The sequence below is a fragment of the Cricetulus griseus genome, chromosome 7 (assembly GCF_003668045.3).
Source record: "Cricetulus griseus strain 17A/GY chromosome 7, alternate assembly CriGri-PICRH-1.0, whole genome shotgun sequence".
NCBI lineage: Eukaryota > Metazoa > Chordata > Mammalia > Rodentia > Cricetidae > Cricetulus > Cricetulus griseus.
In genome coordinates, this window is record NC_048600.1 from 90,355,966 (window position 1) to 90,373,639 (window position 17,674).

General features: G+C 39.9%; 1 protein-coding gene across 2 annotated transcripts in view; it reads left to right on the forward strand.

The window, feature by feature from the left end:
- Window positions 1-464: 464 nt before the first annotated feature.
- Blmh (bleomycin hydrolase) overlaps window positions 465-17,674 on the forward strand; it is a 40,752-nt gene continuing 23,542 nt past the window's right edge. Inside the window, exons 1-5 of one of the 2 annotated variants that reach the window (XM_027426690.2) lie at window positions 465-699; window positions 4,307-4,416; window positions 5,200-5,341; window positions 6,612-6,700; window positions 7,929-8,021. In XM_027426690.2, coding sequence (XP_027282491.1) covers window positions 480-699; window positions 4,307-4,416; window positions 5,200-5,341; window positions 6,612-6,700; window positions 7,929-8,021 — 654 coding nt within the window. In that variant the 5' untranslated portion in view covers window positions 465-479. The remainder of the gene's footprint in view (window positions 700-4,306; window positions 4,417-5,199; window positions 5,342-6,611; window positions 6,701-7,928; window positions 8,022-17,674) is intronic. The other variant, XM_035447547.1, reaches the window with a different exon arrangement.

The window sequence follows — 17,674 nt, forward strand, 5'->3', positions numbered from 1 at the left end:
TTCCTGTGAGAGCTTGAGATCCCGGGAGGTCTTCCTTGTGACCACGGAGGGGGATGAGAGATGGCGGAGGGCGCTGCTGGGATGAAGAGTGAGCAATGCTGGTGACTGGGATTGCCAACGTGGGTGGCTTGGCCCGGCCGCGCCCGGGCTACGATGCCTGCCCTAGCGCCAGCGAGGCCGCCCCCTATCGGCCCTCCCCCAGGCGGGGCCAGCCCCGACGGCGCTGACTCAGCAACGCGAAGGGGGAGTTTTGTCCCTACGCGGACCCCGTTTCTCTCGGCCACCATTGAGCGGGTTTCCTTTTTCCGGCGCTCTGGGTGCGAGAACTAGGTCCGGCCAGCTAGGCAGCGGACAGGGAGGGCTTTCTGGCTTCAGCACTGCAGGATGCTCTTGCGAAGTTAAATCTCGCATCTACAGTGACTTTGTCCTAAAGCTGCCCCCGTCGGCCTCTTTTGGGGGGAGCTGGTGGTACAATTATAATGGCGTTTGCTTTCTCCGCAGGACTGAATACGGAGAAGGTAGCTGCTCTGATCCACAAACTAAATTCTGACCCCCAGTTCGTACTAGCCCAGAATGTCGGGACCACCCATGATCTGCTGGACATCTGTCTGAAGAGGGCTACGGTCCAGGGTGCTCAGCATGTGTTCCAGCATGTTGTACCTCAGGAAGGCAAACCGGTCACCAACCAGAAGAGCTCTGGTGAGGTCTTCAACTTCTTGCCTTCTTTACTGGCAGCAGCCTATTTTGTTGTCCTAAAAATGGCCTTGAGAGAACAGCTTTGTAACACGTTGAAAATACTTGTAACAAACCAGAGAAGAGGCACAGGAGAAGGCAGGCCCAAGAACGTTGCTTGTTAGCAAGCGTTTAGTTTAAAACACTAAGGTGACAAATGGATGGTGGTCATTGAATGCACATCGCCATATTGTCTTGCTGTTATGTGAGGCTGGATATGTGTGGTTTGTTCTCATGCAGTTTTTGTCTTTAACTGCTCATCTAGAAGTAGCAGAAGATTAAACAGTTACAGGGGAGAGGTTGCAGATAAACCTAAAGCAAAGACGAGCTATGCCCTTGGTCACAAACAGTCCATACAAAAACATCCATGCCCAGGAAGACTTCCCAAAATTGTGCTGATAGGCTCCAAAGCTACACAGAGAAACCCTGTCTCAAAAAAAACCAAAACAAACAAACAAACAAAAAACCTTAATGTGATTACAACAAAATGTCATTTACTGTTATTTTAAAATATGCTCCATGGTTGCAGCTGGAGTTACTGTGCTGGTAGGTCAGTTCCCATCAGTAGGCTACTTTGTAGTATTCTTGAGTTCTCATTCCTTGCTAGGTGAGAATTCTTCTTTTCCTGCCCGCTGTCCAGTAACCACTGTTAGAAATACATCTACACTGAGAGATTGCTTATCCAGGAATCCAAATAGGAGAAATATTCTCAGAGCAAAATTGAGCTAAAGGCACCTTCCATTAGTTTTCATTGTTTTGAAACTACTCCAAGTCTGTGTGTACTTACAGAAAACACATTATTGCTACTTAGAGGAATTCAAAACTCAAAGAATATATTCAACATGGGCAGTGTTTTGCTGTATGTAAATTATATCTTATAAGATTTTTAAATCTTAAAGGACAAAAAGTATGGCCTTGCAAAAATCTTTTCATGTAGTAGAAAGTGCTTATCTAGCATTCCCAGGCCCTTCGTTCAGAAGTGTTTGTGATGGTGTGATCTGTTAGTCTATCTAGCTAACATATCACAATAGCCCTATGTGTTCTATTAAATGGTCTCCTAGGGTAACCTTGGAAATGTTAATCTGGAACAGGCTAGATAGGTCTTATATGGTGTATCTCTTTAATCCATTATAAATACTAATAGTGTATGAGCAATGTAATTTGTTCTTGTGATGTTTTTATCTTAACAGTTCACTCAGAAGTAGCAGAACTAGAAACAGTGAGCAGGAGAGAGATTATATACAGATAACCCTAAAATAAAGACAACACTATTCAGAAACATAGTTTAAGTTTTTTTCTTTGTAACAAAATCATTCTTGTTCAGTGTAGAAAATCGTCCACATACCAGTAGAATAGTTGTTTACCCCTCGTCTTTATTCTCTGTATGGATGTTTTTAATATTAGGTCATACTTTAAGAATTTTTATATGTGCCTTTTATAAACCTTTTCATTTTTCATAAGACATTCTATCCAAATATGTTGGAAATTTCCCCTGAATTTTCCTCCAGAAGAGCATCTTTACTCAAGGCTCACAAAGGCTTTCAGAATAGAGACCCTGAGTTTATCTTGCAGTAGAGTCATGTTTTGGTAAAGGCATCAGTCCGAAGTTTCCCTAGTCCACACTATTTTGGGATGCTTACAGATACTAGATTCTATCCGTTTCTGTGAGGCAAAATATTTGAACGTTCTGAACATGACCTCACATAGAAATGTTGAGTGTCATTGGAAATAGACCTTTAAAAACTCACATTGGTATAGAAAGTGGTGAACTACAGAGGCTCTGGTTATGCCTTTACAAGGGTAAATGAAAACATGATTATGTTGTTAATGCTTGTCATAAAGTCTTATGTATACGTTTAGAACATCGTTATGTCAGAAACATACTAAATGGGAGAATGATGGTGTGTTGTGGTTGAAAATGTGACTACTGGGGCTGGAGAGATGGCTCAGCGGCTAAGAGCACTGGCTGCTCTTCCAGAGGTCCAGCACCCGCAAGTTGGTTCACAACCATCCACAATGAGATCTGGCGCCTCTTCTGGCATGCAGGCATACATCCAGGCAGAACACTGTATACATAAATAAACCTTTAAGAAGGAAGGAAGGAAGGAAGGAAGGAAGGAAGGAAGGAAATGTGGATACTGATGGCCAGGTGCATATAAAGAGTGTGAAGCTGTGAAAATAGAGTAGAAGAATAACCCTCCTTTGTAGCTAACAATGACCTTGAACCTCTTGTCCTCTTGCCTCCACCTCCCATGTGTTGGGTTATGATTGCAGGCATGTACTACCATATCTAATTTATGTGATGCTGAGGATGAGTCCAGGGTTTATTGCATTCTCCCAAATGAGCAACACCTCCATCGTGGAACAATAGTGCTTCTAAGTAACTTTACTGTGTTAACATGATTAAAGAGGAAAATATTTTGTTGTTTCATTCATGTCTCAAATTTTAAATTATATATATGTTTAACTCTTGAGCTGAAGTGATCCTCTTGCTTAAGCCCTACCAAACTTTTGTGTTTAAATATTTATATAGCCCAGTTAGTCAAATATGTTCTTTAAAAACTCATTTTTTTGAGAAAATAGGCAAGTGCTTTTTGTTAGATTTAGCACTCACGGAGGGATGCGCTGTCCATTCCAAATGAAGGTTTCTTGTCCATTCCAAATGAAGGTTTTTGTTCATTTCAAATTAAGGTTTTTGTTCATACCAAATTAAGGTTTTTGTTCATTCCAAATTAAGGTTTTTGTTCATTTCAAATTAGGGTTTTTACTCCCAAATCATTCTCAGGTAATTTGTGTTTCCTTGGTTCTCTGTTAAGAAGTGGAATGTTTATTTTTTCCAGGTCCTTGCCAATTTGTGCATTATCAAGAAGAAAAATTATGTTTTCCCACTTCACTAATGGCTTATGAAGAACTTAAAAAGCAAAAGTTTCTTTACCTTCTTTGTCCTTTTTGGGTATCATGTAATTTATTCATGATCTCTGTTCATTTTTTTTCTTAGAATTTCTAGGTTATCCTAGAACTCACTATATTATTTAGACTGACCTTGAACTCATAGCAGTAGTCTTGCTTCAGTGTCCTAATACTAGGGTTATAGGTATGAGCCACCATGACCAACCTAAAAGGTTCTGGTTGGGTTTTTATTAGAGAGAGAGAGAGAGAGAGAGAGAGAGAGAGAGAATGTTAAGCTTCTGTGTGTGTGTCTATTTGTTTGTGTATATTGTATAGTAGTAACAATACATGTCACATGTCTTTCGTTTTGCTTTGGTTTTAATATTTCTGTTCTTGGCATATACAAAGTCCTGGGTTCAGTTCTTAGTACCACATAAAACCAAGTATGGTGACGCATGCCTAAATTCCTAGACATGAAGCAGGAGATCAGGCATTCAAGACCATCCTGGCTGTATATAGTGGGCTATATGAGACTGTCAAAAACAAATAAATTTAATATTTGTTATTTCTTATTTAGTCTTAATTTATTTAGTCCAGGTCTTAATGGATTTGGTGTTAGGAAATACAGTTGGGGCATTGTATTCTATAAACAGTCATAACTTCATGGTTTGCTTTCTCATTTTAGGACGATGCTGGATATTTTCTTGTTTGAATGTTATGAGACTTCCATTCATGAAAAAATTTAATATTGAAGAATTTGAGTTTAGTCAATCTTACCTGTTTTTTTGGGACAAGGTAGGGCACTGACCTTGCATGATTCCTTTTGTTTTGATAGCAGCCTAGTTAGGGGAGGCTTTTGTATTATTTTGCTTTTCTTGTTACAGTGTATCTTTTTATTATAGATGTGCTACTGTTCTGATTTCCCAAGTATCAGAAGTCTATCTTCTCAAAGGCAGAAGTACATTTCCTTCTTTTCCTTTTCTGGTGCTAGGGTCAGAGCAGGGCTTTTGGCGTGTTGTTGACAAGGCTCTAACCCTGAACTCTAGCCCTACAGCTGCTTTCTGTTTGGTAGGTGACTGTGTTCTCTGAGGAAATAACAACTCTGTTGACCCACTGCTTGTGTTTTCTTTATTTAAAATTTAAAACTATATTTTCAGCAATTTCCCTTTCTAGCGTCTTTATTTAGGCCATTTGGTCTTTTAAGCAAACAGTTTCTTTTGGTAGCACCTTTCTGGGGGGCGGCAAAAAGCAGTAAATATTTTTATTTCATTTAAAACTCTTTAAAATGTAACTCCATTAGATGTTTAGTGATTAAAGACTCTAAAATAGGATTTATTTAAACATTATAATGTATGTGCAGTACATGGATACATATGTTGAAATGTATTTGCAAGTATAAGAAAAGACCTGATATTTTTTTTGAAGCCAAATACTGATATTTAATTACCAGCTTCAGTTTTAAAAAACTTAAATATTGGATTCTTAGTTGTCCCAGGACTCCCATTCTGCTGATCATGCATGCCAGTGACCTGATTGCCTCCCTTTGCCTTTAATTTTATTTATCTTGTCTTACTTTAGGTTGAACGCTGTTATTTCTTCTTGAATGCTTTTGTGGACACAGCCCAGAAAAAAGAGCCTGAAGATGGGAGGCTGGTGCAGTATTTGCTTATGAACCCTACAAATGATGGTGGACAATGGGATATGCTTGTCAATATTGTTGGTAAGAGCTTGTCTCTAATGGAATTGCAAGCTCTGCAGTTAGGAATAGGTCATTTCTTTGGTGGTTATGTACACAGTGGAACTAGCTTCCACGAGGGCTGCGTAGTTGCTCTGCAAACCTTTCCTTCTCATTCTGGCTGTGAAGTCCCTTTCTTTAACTAATGAGAAATAGATACCATGAAGGCTTGTCTGGGAGAAGAATTAATTAGTAGTAACTTCCCATAAAAAAAATCACTGAGGGTCTGGAGAGATGGCTCAGTGACTAAAGAGCACCGGTTACTCTTTCAGAGGACCCAGGTTCAATTTCGAGAACCTACACGTGTCCCATGACCATCTGTAACTCCAGTTCTAGTGTATTAAAATTTTCTTCTTCTTTTACATGGTGCACAGTCATACATGCAGGCAAAACATCCATACACACTAAAATAATTTTAAAAGAAAGCATTGGGGAATCAAGAAGCATATTAATAGGACTAAAGAGATGGGTAAGCAGCTAAGAGGACTTACCCCTGTTACAGAAGACCCAGGTTAAGTTCCTAAGTAGGTTACAACCATCTGTAACTCCAGACACTCTTCTGGCCTCAGGTACACACATGGTACACATACATAAATGCAGACAAAATACTCATAAAATAAATTTGAAAGGAAAAGAAAATTGGTTTGGTGGTATAGATCAGTGGTAGAGTGCTTGTCTGCCATGCACATGGCCTTGGGTTTGATCCCTAGTAATGCAGAGCTCAACAAACCAGCAGACAAAGCAAACAAAACCCTGCATTTTATAAAAAAGTATGATAGGTAGAAATATCAGAATTAACTTAAAGGTAGATAACTGTACATGTTAAAAGTCTGTTTAAGGGATTGGAGGTATAGCACTTTGTCAGTGTGCTGGAGGCCCTCCATTCAGTTCTTAGAAACAAACAATACAACAAGACTGGTAAGATCTGGGTATGAGGTCCAATGGGTAGAGTTCTGCCTGGCATGCACAAAGCTCTGGGTTCAATCCTCAGCACCAAATAAACCAGGTCTAGTGATATGTGCCCGGTATTTGCCCATAATCTTAATACTCGGGAGGTCGAGGCAGAAAGACAAAAGATTAGGGTTATTCTTAGACACAGCATAGACTACAGGAAACCCTTTCTCAAACAAGTAAACAAAACCCCACCCCTATTTATTAATACAGCATATTTTAAAGGAACCAATAATTTCAATAAGATTTTTAATACTAGAATTTATTTTCACTTTATTGAACACTAAAATTTGTTGTCTTTTAGAAAAATATGGTGTTGTCCCTAAGAAATGCTTCCCTGAATCTCATACGACAGAGGCAAGCAGAAGAATGAATGATATTCTGAATCACAAGGTACGGAATATGAGTAGGATGAACTGGGTTAATGCACTTGACTTTAAAACTTTTAAAGAGACAAGATAACTATTGATGTCAAGTTCTATCAGCACTGTAGCTACATGCTAACCTCAAGAAATCATTAAGATTATTGTGTCTTGTTTCTGTTGATTTTAGTGTTATATGTATTAAAGGGAAAAAAGGTCCTGGGTTCAGTTAACATGAGTCTCGAACACACACGTTTCTGTGCTGCTCACTTTCTTTTAGTAGAGGTATGCTGAGACTGCTTCATGTACTAGCAGAAGCAAGCAGAGCAATTTGTAAGACTTCCTTCAGAAGTGTGCTTTGTTCTTTGGCTTACCCAGACCACATCAGTGAGGTTTAACCACCCACTAGGATTTGATGTAGTCACTGAGCTGTTTTTATGGCTTAAGTTACCCTAATGAATCATTTCTCCTCCACATTTCCCAAGGATGATTATAAGCCCTGTGCGGTGGTGCTCTGCTTGACAGATCCCTTTTTTGAAAACTGGAAGTTTCCAAAATCTGCCGCCCATATCTACAAGGCTGAAATTAGATGTTAACTCCAGGGAAAAGAGTGCATTTAAAAATATGGATAGATATTTCCCCAGTATTAGATGTAGACTGTTTCCTACTCAGAGAACTCTAGGGTCTCTTATCCAAAGACTAAAAGATCATAAACCTTAGCATTGGATTTTGTTTTGATAGAAAACAAGTTGCTTTAGCACTGCAGTTGAGTTTCAGAATCTCTTTAATGTTGGGCTTCTCCCAAAATTGAAGAAAACAGAAAGCCATGTTAGAGGTTGATGTAGCCATGGTCACAGTGACTGGCAGAGAAGGTAAAGTGGACAGCAAATAGAATTCTAAATGAGAACGTGTAAGAGTGCTTAGTGCTTCCATGATCTGTCTCCTGCTTTTCTAAGGGTGGTGGGTAAAAGAACCAGACGTTCTCCCATGCATGGGAGGTAGGGTAGGGGATAGGGGCTGTCAGTTGCAGAAAAAGATCAGTTTTATGCAGTATTCTTTGGGAATAGCCACATCTGTGTCCTTATTGAAAGTATTTTTCACTACCTGTTTAAATGGACCAGTTGGGGAAAATCATTTGTTTTTATAAACTTTGCCCAGGGTTCAGCTGTATTATACTTCCAAGCATAGCTAGTGGTGATCTGTTAGGCTTATTAAGAGCTTATGTAACTACTGGAATGCTGAATAAGTTTCTGTCATAGATGAGAGAATTCTGTATACGGCTACGGAACCTGGTACACAGTGGAGCAACCAAAGGGGAGATCTCAGCTACACAAGATGCCATGATGGAGGAGGTAATAAGGATCTTTGGACTTTTTGTGGCTCTTTTAAAAAGCTCTCAGGATATCCTGCTAAGCTGATTATGGTATACAGTCACTGCAGTGAATATTTAATTGAATGAAAGCTACCTATTTTTCACTTAAGAGATGGAGACAAAAGGATCAAGAGTTTAAGGTCAGCCTTGGCTGTATGACCTTGGCTACAGGATACCCTATTTCAACAAAACAACAAAAACTACTAATTTTAAAGCTGAAAAAAAGAGATTTACACTTGCTTGTATTTTGAGGAGTTATACTGTGCTTTCCTAATTCCTAGTTTAGGTTCTATATAAAAACCATTTTTATGCATTTTATAAATAATACTTACTGTGAGTTTGGGATTAAGGGAATAAAGATGAGAACACAAGTTTCAGCTATCATCAAAGAGCTCAGTTTTTGTGTGGTATACCCTCCTATTCTCCCTCTCCCAGCACTGAAAATGAAACTCAGGGACTCTTGTGTGCTCTACCTGAGCTATATCCATGGCTTTACAAGTTTAGTCTTTTGGAAAAAAGAAAAACCATGAATAATGATAATAAACTATGCTAGATGTGTAATGAGGAGCTGTCAATGATTGTATCTATTAAAAGGAATGTGTATAAAACACTTAGAAAAATGAAAAGTTGGCAAATAGGTACTTATTATCCAGGCAGATAAGAGTCTGTATTAACCATATTCATATTCAATACTAGTAGATATGAAGCCAAAATTCTCTGAGTAAAGAACAGATACTACCTTCGCTAGCCCGTGGGCACATTTGGTGAGATCATATTTAGACGGGAGTGGAGTGACTTCACATTTTGTCACTTCTGTGGAAAACATGAATGTTTAAGGGAAATAGCGCAGCAGTCTTCAGAGTCAGATCAATGGCCTTTCCTGCTTGGCTGCATGGCCTGGGACAAGTTCCTTACTACTTCAAGTCTTGATTTGTTCATGAGTTACATACCCAGTTTTTGACATGGTGGCTGTTTTTTACATACTTGAATAGATGAATGTACAGTGTTTATTTGCTAACTGCATTTAAATTATATTCAGTCCTCTGGAATGCTCTTAATCACTGAGCTATCTCTCTAGCCCCATATTCAATTTTCTTAAATGTTCTGTTGAAGAACAGTCTCTTAGTACAGAGGAAAGAGACTCTAGAGTTAGATGTATCATGCATTTAAATTTGAACTTTGTTACCTATATCCTGTGATCTGCTCACTAACCTGAGACTCAGTTTGGGATTTAAAATACTTCCCTTGTTGGAATGGTGGGGAGTCAGGGATAGGAAGGAGGTCAGTTAAGGAATTCAATGTCAGAATGCCAGGTTCTAGTACCCTGCATATAGCAAACACTCAGTAAACATTTGTTGACCTCTCTTCCCATTTGGAATGGTGTTTCTTGCTGAGGCCTTCTCTACTGACAGTATGCCTTAACTTGTGATTAGATTGGGGTTGAAGACTGTACAGTCAGGGCCAGCAAGTGACTCAGCAGGTCTGACCTAGTGCCTCCAAGCTTGATGACCTAAATTCAATCTTTGGGACCCAATGGTGAAAGGGAATGATGGGTTTCTGCTAGTTATCCTCTGATTTTCACACATGCATGCATAAATAAGTGAATATAATAACTTTTTTAAAAGATTGTGTGCTACTGGTTAATGAAAAGGTTCAGATAGTACTACTACTACTTTTTTTTTTTTTTCAAGAACTCACTCTTGTAGACCAGGCTGGCCTCTGCCTCCTAAGTGCTGGGATTAAAGGCTTGTGCCTTCACCACCCTGCCTTCTAGGATTTATTTTTACTTCTGAGTGTTTTGCCGGCATATGTGGAAGTGCAGTGCCGTGCCCACAGAGGCCAGAAAGACATCAGATTCCCTGAAACTAGAGTTACGGACAGTGGTGTGCTGCCTTGTGGGTGGCTGGGTCCTCTGCAAGAATAAATGCTCTTAACTGCCCGAGCCATCTCTCCGGCCCCCAGAGATTACCTACCTCTTACAGATCGTAAGCATCATTTTAGTCTATGGTGTTTGCTTTAGTGATCCTTGGATTAATAATGTGTCTTAAGATTTATGTCCTAACCATAGGATTAGTAGAGGACAGTAAATGATACAGAATTATAGGCATACATTTTTTTACATGTTTTGTTTTGTTTTGTTTTGTTTTCAATTCTTCTACCCCTACCTTGAAATCCAAAGATAATACTTTGTAGGATTGTTTACTTAATGACTTACTTCATCTGTTCACTACAGAATCTGTGTGGTAGGTTTTTACATTTTTACAATCTTCCAAATAACTCCTCATTATTGAACCTGACTCTTGTAATGAAGAGTCTAGCTTCACTTAAAGCCACAAATTAGTGCCTATGATTTACCTAGCCTTATGGGCAAGTCTCAATGATGACTTCAGTGAGTAACCATGAAGCCAAGGTAGTTGAATGGAACTTGTTTATGCCAAAGGCATTCTTTCAGAGAGGAGTGTAGGTGGTTTGTGGACGTGATAGACTCAGCAGATCTTTTTGGAATCCTGTAGCCACTTCAATTACAGGTGTTCCCCATGTGCTCATTCTTGAAGCCTCCGGATCCCTTTAGGATTATTAATGTATTCTCTTCCAAAACATGCTCTATTAAAAATAAATCCTGAAGCAAAGACCAAAACTGATAGTTGTCAGGGCCATGAAAAGGGGCAGGAAGTAATTTTGACAGCTTAGGAAATTATATAACTGGGATTCTTAAAAACACTATTAATAGGTCTGGAGAGCTGGCTCAATGGTTAAGAGCACTGACTGCTTTTTCAGAGGACCCTAATTCTGTTCCCAACACCCACATGATTTGTCATAACCATCTGTAATTACAGTTCCAGGGGATCCTACACCCTCCTTCAGCCTCTGGACACCAGGCAACATGTAGGCAAGCACTCATGCACATAAAATGAAAATAAGCCTGTCAAGTGGTGGTGGCACATACCTTTAATCCTAGAGGCAGGTGGACCTCTGGGATGGAGGCCAATTTGGTCTACAGAGCAAGCTCCAGGACAGCCAGGGGTACATAGAGAAACCCTGTCTCAAAAAAATCAAATAAATAAATAAATAAGCCTTAAAATGAAGCATTGAGCTAAGGAGATAGCTTAGTGATACAGTATTTGCCTAACATTCAAAGGTCTTGAGTATTCAGAGGAGGGGAAGTGGGAGGGTCTGATAATACATTCCAAATTATCTGGGCATTATGCTAATGTCTTTTCCCATTATTAGTGACAATTAGATTTGGGTCAGTCTGATAGGTAACAATATTATCTCATATATGATTTTGGGTGAGGCTGAGATTTTATGAACTATATTAATATCCTAAAAATTGTGTGTGTGTGTGTATATATATATAATTTTGTGTGTATGTGTCTGAGTGTATGTTTGTGTACCATGTGTGTGCAGGAACCTGCAGGGGTCAGAAGAGGCTATTGAATCCCCTAAAACAGGAGTTAAAAATGGTTGGGTCTTCCACAAGAGCAGCAAGTGCTTTTAACCATTGAATCACCTCTTCAAATCCTAAAATTCACTATTAAAAACACCACAGTGTGTGTGTGTGTGTGTGTGTGTGTGTGTGTGTGTGTGTGTGTGTGTGTGTGTGTGTGTGTGTGTGGTGTCTGAGGACATCAGAAGAGTGTGTCAGATGAGATACAGTGGGTATAAGGTGAGTATAAGCCATTGGATATGGGTGGTGGGAATCATCTCAGTCAGACCCTCTGCAAGTGCAGCATGCACTCTTAACCAGGATTCATATTTTACCTGTTTGGCTAGGTCTTCCTGAGGTCAAATCTGAGCTGAGCTAAGAGTACTAAGAGTGAGCCAGGCAGGGGACAGCAAGGACAAATGCCCCATGATGGAAGAAACTGGTGTTCCTGACTAATAAATAGAAAAAAGGCACAATGGCTTGAGCCTGGGAAGTGAAGGTTGGGTTGAGTGGGACAGATTGCAGAGGAAATGGGAACTGGGCTAACACAGGACCCAGAGCTGTGGTGAAAAGCTTGCATCTTATTCTAAGTAAGGTAGCTTGTAGAGGGTTTAAGCTAAATTTTTTTTTTCCTGCTCTGAACCTGTATATAGTGGCACACACTTGTAATTGTAGTGCTTGGAAGGCTGAGGCTGAGGCAGGAGAATCACAAGATTAAGACCAGTATGGCTACATAAAACCTTGTTTCAAGGAAGGGGGGGGGTGGAGAGTGAGTGTGTGTGTGTGTGTTTGGACAGACAGGAATAGACACACCTTTACTCTGGGTATTTTGAGAACGGATTGTAGAAATAGAGAAACTAGATGGAAAGTTAAATTGTAACCACACAGGTTAGAGATTACAGCAGTTTTGGCAAGGCCAGGAGAGTGAGACTCGAGACATCTCTGGGTTTGTCTAGAAGGGATGCTGTCAGGACTTGCCAGTGAGCTCTGTGGAAGGCAGGGAAGGGGAAATATCTTGGTGATGTCATGGTGTCTTGAGGGAAGATTATAGATATGAGGGAAAGATTTTTATCAGTTAAATCAGGAGTAGGGAAACTGTGGGAAAGAATAAAGGAGAGAAATAATAACTGAGAAGATTTGAGAGGAGGGAGGGATAGATATGGTCTAATGAAGTACTTACATTATGTAAAGCAGTGCAGAGAATACAGATTGAGTGGGTCTGTAGTGGGGTGGGAAAGTCTGCATTTCTATTTCTTTAATCCACACACCACTCTAGAGGCGATCTCAAGAACACTGTTGGTTGCCCTGGGAGTGAGTTCTCTTAGCATCTCAGAGCAGCATATACCTTGTATATACCAGCATGCACGTTACATGCCTTTCCTCTGATCAGAGGAGATAGATTTGATGCCTCCAGGTGTATCTGCTCACTTTACTTAAGTAGTGGTTTTTGTCTTTAGCATCTTCTTCCATAGTATCCATCAGGAAGTAGTAGAGAGTGCTTCCCTCCTGTCCCCTCTCTCTGTGTAACTTAGTCACAAAGGTCCATTATGTAACTCTCCAATAGTTAGTTCATTGAACTCCTGAACTGCCTTCAAAGTTCACCGCTTTTATGAAGATGTTTGTGGCCAGGCTGATGAGTGGTTCATTTTACCTTTAAACCTAGTTTCTCCATCTGTAAAAGTAGGGAGTTCAGGTAATTGATTTCTTAAGAACATTGTAGCAAGCTGGACACTGTGACACATATCTGTAATCTCCCCACTGGGGAAGCTGAGCAGGAGGATTGCAAATTGGAGCTACTCTAGACTAGATAGTGAGACAGTATCTCAAAACAAAACAGCATTGTAGCTTTGTACTTTATAACAATGGAAGTAACTTAAGTTTTACCATGATTTAGATTTTTTAAATTTTTTTAACAACCATTGCTTCTAAGATTGTGCCACCTCTACATCGTTCCAACCTCTGGCATCTTCAGATTTACCAGTTTTCTCCGAACTACTGTCTCCATCTAACCTTTCATTCATTCCTTGTCTACCCTGGCTGGCTTTAAGTTCTCTATTTCTCACCTTGTGGATATTTATGATGGCCTTCCCCAGTACATCCTTTCTCTCTCACCTGTCCGACTTCTCTATCTTCCAGATGCAGCCATGTGCATGAGAATTGACTCTGTCCAATTTGTTTGTCTTTAAATTGAAGCCGGGTGGGCGTTCCTTTTGTTCTGAATCCCATGCATTTTGTGCCTTTTTTCTTCTTTCCTTATGCTGTTTGTACCATTTGCTATGTCACTGACAAGTCAGTGAAAGTAAAACTCTGCTAGGGGAAAATAGTTTTAGAAGCCAATTAAAATAGGGTTTTTTTTGTTGTTTGTTTGTTTTTTACAAAGTAAAACTCAAAGGGGAGGGAGGGAGAACTGGGGTTGGTATGTAAAACGAAAAAAAAATTAAAATTAGACTTGAAACTTAGACTCTGACTTCTTAGAAGATGGATTATTTTATAATTTATTTTTATATATGTGCATTAGTGTTTTGCCTGCATGTATGTTTGTGTGAGGGTGTCTGACCTCCTGGAACTAGAGTTACAGATGGTTATGAGCTGCCATGTGGGTGCTGGGAATTGAATCTGGGTCCTCTGGAAGGTCCTCTGGGTCCTCTTAACTGTTGAGCCAACTCTTGAACCCCCTTTGAGGATGTATTTAATTAGAGATAGGAAATAAATCTTTCTTATACAGACTTCAGCATTTCTGAAGGGTTGTATATTGATGGACAAAGATTACGAATTCCCAAAGTAAGAGTACTTTAAATTTCCAACTTAATTGGCAATTAAATTAATCAAGAATTAAAAGCCAGATGGACTTAAGAGGCACATGTAGCCATGTTCAGCATGGCTTCTCTTGACTGCCTTCTTCCAAAGATGCGAGGGAGAGGGGAGAGGGAGAAGGGTCTCAGTGGGTCAGAGGGGAGAGGGAGAAGGGTCTTAGCGGGTCAGAGGCAGGGCAGAATTTTTCCAGTAACTTATTACTGAGAAAAATAACTTGAAAGCATTGGCTTCTTTTTTTAAAAAATAAAAGTCAACAAGACCTCATAATTATTTGCTTGGGGGTTGGGAGAGTAGAATCGGGTCCAGGTGTCTCTGCTGAAAGCCTTTAGCTTTCCAGTGGTTTGGAAAGCCGACATTGCTTATGCTCATTCCCTTGACTGTGGTAGTTTTTTGTGGGTTCTTGTTTTGTTTTTTAAATCAGGTTGGGTTCTATACTGTTTGCTTTGAAATCACAATTAAAAGGCACAGATAGCAAATTACAGTGCATCACACTGTTCTAGGCATTGGGAATTTAGCAGTGAACAAATCAGGTAGGAATTCCTTCCTCTGTGTAGTTTACTTTCTAGTAGGCAGAGACAAATAAAATATATAAAAAGTGTAATATCCCATGGAGAAAATAAGGGGAGGAGCAGTGGTGCTGGAATGAGAGAGAGAATTCCAAACTCACCAGTGCCTTCCCCTGATTGCTTAATGGTGGATTCTAATATGTAATTATATTCTGAGGAACATGGTTGTGCTGTTGTGCATCTTCTGTGTCGTGAATGTCAGGTGACACTCCTGCTTTGTCCACCAGAGAGCAGAGTTGGGTATTCAGCATTAACTGTCATTTTTGTACCTTTGGAAATAGTGTTATTTCAAAACAATCTTATGAACCTTAGAGGTGATACTTCATAGGATCCCTTAAAATTATTTGTTGTTACTTGACTGGGGCCAGATGTCCCCTCCACATTGGTACAGATGGGCTCAGGGGTGGATGACTTTGGGTATTTATAGCTGTTATAAACAACTAAATAGTAAAACTCCATGTGTTTTTGTTTGTTTGTTTTTTGAGACAGTCTCTCTCTCACTTTGTAGCTCTGGCTGTCCTAGGACTCACTGTGTAGACCAGACTGGCCTCAAACTCAGAAATTGGCCTGCTTCTGCCTCCCCGTGCTGGGACTTAAGGTGTATGCTACTCCTGGCTTGCAAAACTATGTGTCTTAAGTTGAAAACATTTTCTAGAATCTAAAAGGAAGAGCTCTCAGTCCTATCATGTATGTTTGATTAAAAGCTTTAGATTTATAAGGGGTAGACAACTGAGTAGCTGTCGTCTGGCAAAGGGACTTACTAGGGAATTCAGTTTGATAACATAAATGCAGACTTCTTTTTAAAAGGTTTAAAAAACTTTATTAGTATTATTTTATTAGTGCTTGTGTGTATGATGTGTTTGTGGGTGTACATAAGGAGGCCAGAGGGGACAGCTTTGAGAGATTGATTTCCTTCCACCTTTATGTGGGTTCTGAAAATAAAACTCAGGTCCTCAGGCTTACCTGCTCAGCTGTTTTGACAGATTTCTTCTGATGCTTTTTGTGGGGTGTGTGTGTGTGTGTGTGTGTGTGTGTGTGTGTGTGTGTGTGTTGCTTCAGGTGCAGCTTTGGGGAGGAGGTAGTAATTTAATACTTTTTACTTCAGATATTCAGATAAGGAGGCACAATATACTATAAGGCACAGTGCACCTTAGAGAGGAAAATGTTCTTACTTGTCTTTAAAATATGTTTAGAAGTAACCTGAAGTTCACTTATTTGTCTTAATCTTTCACTCTGTTTTATTTGGCCAGAGCTTGGTGGATTCACCACCTTTGGATAACTTGGGAGTTGACCAGAACAATTTCACTGATACGTATACATACATGTATGTTAGCAGAACACACAGCGGGTGCTCCAGTGGCACAGTTGGTTAGTGAACGGTACTTACACAACATTTGAACATACAAATCATGGTTTCTACTTTAGTTACCAGTGGTAGTATCCTCATGGCAACAGAGTCCTAAAGTTGCCTTCAGTAGCCTTAGCACTGAGCAAATCTAAAATGCTGTGTGGTCTTTGGGAATGTAGCATTAGAAGATGGTGGTTGATGTTCCAGCCATGCAAGCTCATAAACTACATGGTGAATCCTAATAGAGGACGCTTGTCTCTTGGGAAACAACAGAACAGGATGAAAGGTAAGCATAACCTCTTTTGAAGGTTAACCTCCTTCTGTAAAGATAGAGGAATCACAGCAATAAAGAAAAAACTGCTTTATTCGCATGGAAACATGAGTGAAGCCCATAGACAGTTGATAAGAGGAAACCAGACACAAAGGTGTATGCTTTGTGTTCCATTTGTATGAAGTTTAAGAGTAGGCAAAACTGAGCCATGGCTGTAGCAGTCAAATGATAGTTACCTTGGGAAAGTATGTGAGTTGTTTATTAAAAAAAAAAAAGAACCCGGGACCCATTTTTAATGCATTCTGTTCTGTTGTTCGTTACTTCCATGAATGCTGAAAATAGTTAAGAGTAGTGCCCACATATATGCACATGTGGACACAAGCATTCCATGACCCAGGTGTGGAGGTCAGAGGACAGTTTGCTGGTCCTTGTTCTTAAAAACCTTGTACTGTGTTAGAGGAGAAAAGTTACATGAAACCCAGAAAGCTGTGAGGTAAATTTATAATCTTTTGGAAAGTTGAGTCTGAACCCAGTTCTGATCTGGCTTTTCCTGACTCTGGGACTTCAAGCATGCTACTTACTTCCTGAGCTTTGGTCTTTATAAAGTGACAGTAAGCCGGGCAGTGGTGGCATATGCCTTTAGTCCCAGCACTCGGAGGCAGAGGCAGGTGGATTTCTGGTCTACAAGAGCTAGTTCCAAGACAGCCTCCAAAGCCACAGAGAAACCCTGTCTTGAAAAACCAAAAAAAAAAAACAGTGACAGTAACAGCTGCCATTTTGGTTAAGAGGATTGAGAGCTATAGTATGTAGATTGTAGTACAACACAGTAGGCCTTCAGTAGATGGTCTCTTTTTAAAGCTTGTGGCTAAGAAGCAATACTTCTCTTTAATGGCACACAGCTTCAGTTCAGATGCTGATCTTACAGTCACCTGCTATGATTTTAAGTAGATTACTTCATTTCTTTGAGTCACAATCTCATCTGAAAAAAGGGAAGGAGTGTTACAGTAATTAATAAGTGAACCTAGTAAGTACATATAGACTAGCACCAGACAGATGCCCTTAGTAAGTGAAACCCACTTCTTGAATGTAATGGAGCAGGCAAGTATGTAGCTCAACATGGGAAGCTGAGTAGAGATGAACCTAGAACAGGGTAGAGAAAGAAGAGGCAAATTGTTGTGGTTTTGAGTGTGTGTGTGTGTGAGAGAGA